Source organism: Chenopodium quinoa, unplaced genomic scaffold (assembly GCF_001683475.1).
Source record: "Chenopodium quinoa cultivar QQ74 unplaced genomic scaffold, ASM168347v1, whole genome shotgun sequence".
NCBI classification, from domain to species: Eukaryota; Viridiplantae; Streptophyta; class Magnoliopsida; order Caryophyllales; family Amaranthaceae; genus Chenopodium; species Chenopodium quinoa.
This window is the reverse complement of record NW_018744697.1, coordinates 1,909,591-1,915,590: the sequence shown is the minus strand read 5'-3', so window position 1 is coordinate 1,915,590 and position 6,000 is coordinate 1,909,591. Positions and strand designations below refer to the sequence as shown.

The following is a 6,000-nucleotide window of genomic DNA, read 5'->3' as shown; positions in this document are numbered from 1 at the left end:
CGTCATAACAAATCGGTTACTCCCAAAGATGTGTGCTCGACGGTGCAAGGTACGCGTTTCTTAACTCTTTTATCTGCTTAACTAACAGTAGTTTGCAGGTATCGGCGTTACAAGAATGATTTAGGATCGCAGAACGTTCTGAAACATTCCCCGTCCGTATCATTACTTTGACTTTTAATTTCGAAACTTGCGTTTCTCCAAACTCAATCAAAGTAGGGACTTCTATAGACACCCATTTGTGTCTCCCCAAAACCAAACCCAGTGATGAATACCTTTCGTGTCGAATCATAATCCAATGAAGTGAAAGTATGGAAAGTCTAATGTTGTGGTAAGTTTTTATAAAAATCTTTCTTTATGTTTCTTAAAACCTACTCTTCTGAAAATAGCAAATCTAGTTTAGTTTGGTCCATAACATGGGTCCAATAATGGTGTAGTTAGATTGGGCTCAAAAAGAGCTTTCTAACGATATATTATAAGCCCAATTCCGATGAATAATGAGGAGGTTAATTAGTGTATAGTAGACCCTAGTGTAGGTACCAGTGTACCACACCCTACACCCCCCCCTCTAAACACACCGTTTAATATCCTACCCACACCCCCACTAACCGCGGTAACTACATACTACCCTCCCCAGTCCCCATTAACCTTAGTAAATGAAAAAATTACCGCCCCTACCCCACATATATATTTAGATAAAAAAAAAACAAATTTCAAATCATTTTCTCTTTCTGGAAACCATTTTATTTATTTCTCTAGAGTTTCTCTCTCATCAAACCCACCGAATGGGAACAAAATTCACTTCAAATTACTGAAAATTTTCTTAAAAATACTCTAAAATTGCTTCAAATGTCTAATATTCGAGATGAAATGAAACAACCACAACAACATCTTGAAAAATAGTAAGTAATTTCGTTAATTTTGTTCATTTTTTGCGATTGAAACCTTATTTTTGTTCAATTTCGTGCGATTGTAGTTTGATTTTGCAAAAAAACCACTTCAGAGATGAACATGCAAGATGAAACTGCAAAATCAGAGCAAGATGTATCTAAAGAGTAAGTAATTTTGTTCATTTTCTTTCGATGACAATTATAGTGCGATTTTATATGTGAAACCTAATTTTTGTTCAATTTTGTTCAATTTTATGTATGAACCCTAATTTTTGATCAATTTTTGTTCAATTTCTTTCGATTGTAGAAAATTTTTACTGAAAATTAACAAATTAATAAAAACAATAACAATTCATTAAACAAAAGAGAGACGATGATGATGTACCTCTTCAGTCAAGAGTAGAAAAGTTGAAAAAAAAACCGCTAAAAGGCTCTAATTGTAGATCCCGAACATTAAAAAGATATTGACAAGTCAATTGGTACGGATTTTAAAAAGTCTCCATTACCAAGGTAAGTAATCATTTACATAATATATTATGTTCATGTTTAATATGCTAGTTGTTTTTCATAAAAATTGGTTTTATCATTGTTTGATATGCTATTTGTATTTGTCCATATTTGATACTCATAATGTTCATTTATAGATATAGTTATGATCATATATTTATATTTGTTCATTTGAGTATTCATTGAGGTTGAATAACAAAAGTGCATTTCAGTGAAACATCATTGTATATGATCATATTTGATACTCATAATGTTCATTTGTAGATATAATTATGATCATACATGTATATTTGTTCATTTGAGTATTCATTGAGGCTTAAATAACAAATGTACATTTCATTTAAACATCATGCACATATATAAATATGATAATAATCATTTCAGTGATATGCATTCAAACTAATGTCCTGTAATTATTTTATAATGTAGTGATGTGCCATTTAGAGTGATACACTTGCTTCAATTAAGAGATGGAAAATCAGAACCATTAGCTCTAAAGAAGGTTATATAAAAAAATGAATATGGTAGTAGTTATCAAAGATACACTTTAAACAAGTAAGTTTATATGCATAAAATAATTGTTTTTACATGCAATCATTGTACATTGTGTATATATACCAAACTTATTAGGTAATTCTTAAAATTTTAGTGAAAAAAAAAGATTCGAGTGAAATTTTTTATGTCAAAATCAAGACCACCAGAGACAAATCAAACAATAAGGTATAAAAGCTTTATACCAAAATAACTAATTATCTTCTTCATTGTATAAATTATTTCATACTTTAATTTCATACTATATAAAATAATTCTATTTTTTAAAAGTGAACAAAGTGAGAACATCTCTGCTACTCATGCAACAACTGAGAGTGTGTCTGCTACACATAACACAACTGACAAAGAGAGTAGGGATCAAAGGTATACTAATGCTCAATTTTATATAAACAAATGTTCATTTTACATACAAAATTTTTTCATTTTTTATAATACAAATTCTAATTAATGAATATATACAATATTCAGTGAAAAGAATGTGGAGCAAAAACAGGATACAATTTTACCTGAAAAGGATAAACATGATGTTGACCAAAGGTATTAATAAATAATTTTCATTTCATTTTTGATAACTGTATATTTTGTGTACCATTTTGTGCATGTTTATTAAAAGCATTTCTTAATATTGGTTTCAGTAAGCAAAAACATGTTCAGCCAGAAGGGAAAAGCAATCTAGAAAAGAATACTCCTGAAAAAAAGGACAAAAATGAAGTTGATCAGAGGTATACTAATGCTAACTTTTATATAAACAAATGTTCATTTTACAAATAAAATTTTTTAATTTTTTATAATACAAATTCTAATTAATGAATATATACAATATTCAGTGAAAAGAATGTGGAGCAAAAACAGGATACAATTGTACCTGAAAAGGACAAAAATGAAGTAGATCAAAGGTATAAATATATAATGTTAATTTCATTTCATTTTTGATAAATATATTATGTGCATTTTTATTTAAAGTATTTTTTAATATTGATTTCAGCAAGTAAAAAGAAGTTCAACTAGGAGGGAAAAGCAATCTAGAAAAGAATACTCTTGGCCAAAAGTAAGATAAGTTAAATGTTCATTTTCTTTAGACTTTATGTTCATTTGCATAGCAATACAAAAAAGAATACTCCTGGCCAAAAGTAAGATAAGTTAAATGTTCATTTTTTAAGACTTCATGTTCATTTTTTATTTATTTAATCAAAATTGTAAATTCAAACATATTTTTAATGAATTATCAGAAAACTCAAAGATGACGATCAATAGAAGCGTGCAAGGAAAAAAATAATTCAAAAATAACAACCTTAAAGGACAAGATGCAACAAATACATTTAGACATAGAGAGAAACCCAAAGTGTGTTCAAATTTGAATAAGTGAATTAATATAATCAAATAATGTAGATATTTCAAAATTATATAACAGTATCATACATTTACATGAAGTACAAAGAATCGACAATCAGAATTATGAAAATTCTCAAAAGAATGGAAAAGGCAAGCAAGCAAATCAGGAGAGGTAAATGTTCAAATTTATTAAATATTTTTGTTTAATAATTATAAATATCAATTTTAACAATACTATTACTTTTGAAGGTGAAGCAAAACAGAAAGAAAAAGGGTCAGTAGAAGAGAAAACTGTGGAAACTGAGCTGAAAGGTAAAAATTTTAAAATGTACATTTTTATTACATAAAATGTTCATATTGGATCTGCATAATATTGAATGTTCAATAAGATTAATAAATTTCAATTTTAACTGATTAAATTTTCGTAGAAGGACAAGAGGGGGAAAAAGGGACTGAAAAAGAGAAAAGCCTTAAAGAGAAAACTGTGGAAGATGTCTTTCCAGAGACAACAAATCAGAAAGGTAAAAATTTTAAAATGTACATTTTTATTACATAAAATGTTCATATTGGATCTGCATAATATTGAATGTTCAATAAGATTAATAAATTTCAACTTTAACTGATTAAATTTTCATAGAAGGACAGGAAGGAAAAAAAGGGACTGAAAAAGAGAAAAGCCCTAAAGAGAAAACTGTGGAAGATATCTTTCCAAAGACAACAAATCTGAAAGGTAAAAATTTTAAAATGTACATTTTTAATACGTAAAATGTTCATATTTGATCTGAATAATATTGAATGTTCAATAAGATTAATAAATTTTAATTTTAACTGATTAAATTTTCATAGAAGAACAAGAGGGAAAAAAGGGCCTGAAAAAGGAAAAAGCCCTAAAGAGAAAATTGTGGAAGATGTCTTTCCAAAGACAACAAATCTGAAAGATAAATATTGAAAAATGTACATATTCATTACATAAAATGTTCATTTTTTATCTTTATAATATTAAATGTTCAAGAAGATTAATAATTTCCACTAATTAATTTTATATAGATGGACAAAAGCAAGACATGCCAAAGGCTAAAGAAATGAAAGATACAATTGCAAATGAAAGCCTAAAGAAAGTTAATATTCATTATATGAAATGTTCATTTATATTGTATATATTAAACATTTGTAATCCTATTTACATAAATGTTTATTTAATATTTTATATTTGATCATTTAATATGCAACACAAATGGCATCTAATTATGTTGAAATTGAGGATGAAACTGATCTGCTAGATGAAGATATGGATAAAGATTTCACAAAAAGTGAGGAAATAGCTGCCTCATCTCAAAAGAGTGAACAATCAACCAAAAGGAAATCAAGATACAAAATGGTTGCAAGACAAAACAAAAATAAAAGTCCTGTTGTGCCAAGTGGTAGAGTTACAAGAAGCCTAGGTAAAGGTAATACTTTTCTATTTAATAATAAATATTACATTTTTAACTTTACTAACATAAAATTTAAAACAAAATAGATGTTCTGTTGGATGAATCTGAAAAGGGAGGCAAGAAGAAGGTTGTTGAGCCTGCTGAAGAAACCACAAAAAAAGGTCAGAAAAGAAGAATGTCTACAAGGACTTCTCCTATTCAAAAGGAAGTTGATGCACCATCTACATCACCTACTCCAATCAAAAAATGGCAGGTGCTCCTGCTGAAAAAGTTGTACAAGGCAAAAAGGGTAAATGTTCAATTTTAATATATATAATGATGTATTATTAATGTTCAATTTCAATATATAGGTGGAAAAAAGAAAACTGCAGAAGAAGTGAAGAAAATTCTAAGGTTGCCGGCAAAAGAAAAGCAGATATATAATGATACATTATAAATGTTCAATTTCTATATATAAAATGATCATTTATGAAAACAATTTTGTTTCATTTTATAATTTGCTTAATGTTCATTTTCAATACATTAAAAATCATATGGAGATGATATTAATTTAAATTTCAATTTTTCAGTTGTCAACCCTGCCAAGAAAAATGTTGGGAAGAGGAAAAAAAATACAAGAAGTACCATCTGATGAACTATCTCAAGATCCTATTGATGAAAGTTCAACTGACATTGGAGATGATAGTGAAGAGTCAATATATAAAGCTGAAGCAGAGCCTGTCAGTGAGGAAGATGATGAGTTGGAGGAGGAGGAGGAGGAGGAGGAGAAGGAAATAAATCCAAAGAAGAAACAAGCAAAAAAGGGAAGGCATAGAAGTTAGTGAAGGCAAAGGCTGAAAAGGGGGAGCAAAAGTTGGTAGTGTATGATCAAGGAAAGAGCGAAGGTAAGGGAAAAAAGAAAAATAAAACTGAAATAGTTAAAGCAATGGAAACTGAGGAAGTTGAGGAAATACAGGAAGAGGAATTTGAGGAAGAGAAAGCATCAAAGAGAGGACATGTCAAGTTCATGCAATGGATAGATAAAATGACAGCTGAGCAAAAACAACTTGTTGATATAGAGTTAGGATCACTTCTTGACATTAGTTTACCTCAACTTAAAGTTTCTGTAATTGGATATTGGGAAGTTTTGAAGAGAGTAGCCAAACTTTTGAATTGTCAAAGAAAGAAAAAATAGAAATTGAGGTAGAGGATGTGAGGGTAGTTTATGTCTTGCCTACACGAGAAATTCCAATTGTTGAGGCAAAGTCTGATAAAGCTAGTGAGGAGTATGCAGAATTTCTGAAGAAATG

The 6,000-nt window shown here is 28.9% G+C and overlaps 1 protein-coding gene across 1 annotated transcript; it reads left to right on the top strand.

The window, feature by feature from the left end:
- The first annotated feature begins 1,002 nt into the window (after positions 1–1,002).
- On the top strand, positions 1,003–4,213 carry LOC110702710 (cylicin-2-like). Its single transcript, XM_021880466.1, has 10 exons — positions 1,003–1,052; positions 2,217–2,309; positions 2,415–2,483; positions 2,582–2,668; positions 2,774–2,842; positions 3,358–3,428; positions 3,528–3,590; positions 3,707–3,799; positions 3,916–4,008; positions 4,125–4,213. The coding sequence occupies exons 1-10, from the start codon at positions 1,003–1,005 to the stop codon at positions 4,211–4,213; spliced, it is 777 nt and encodes a 258-aa protein (XP_021736158.1).
- The last annotated feature ends 1,787 nt before the right edge of the window (positions 4,214–6,000 follow it).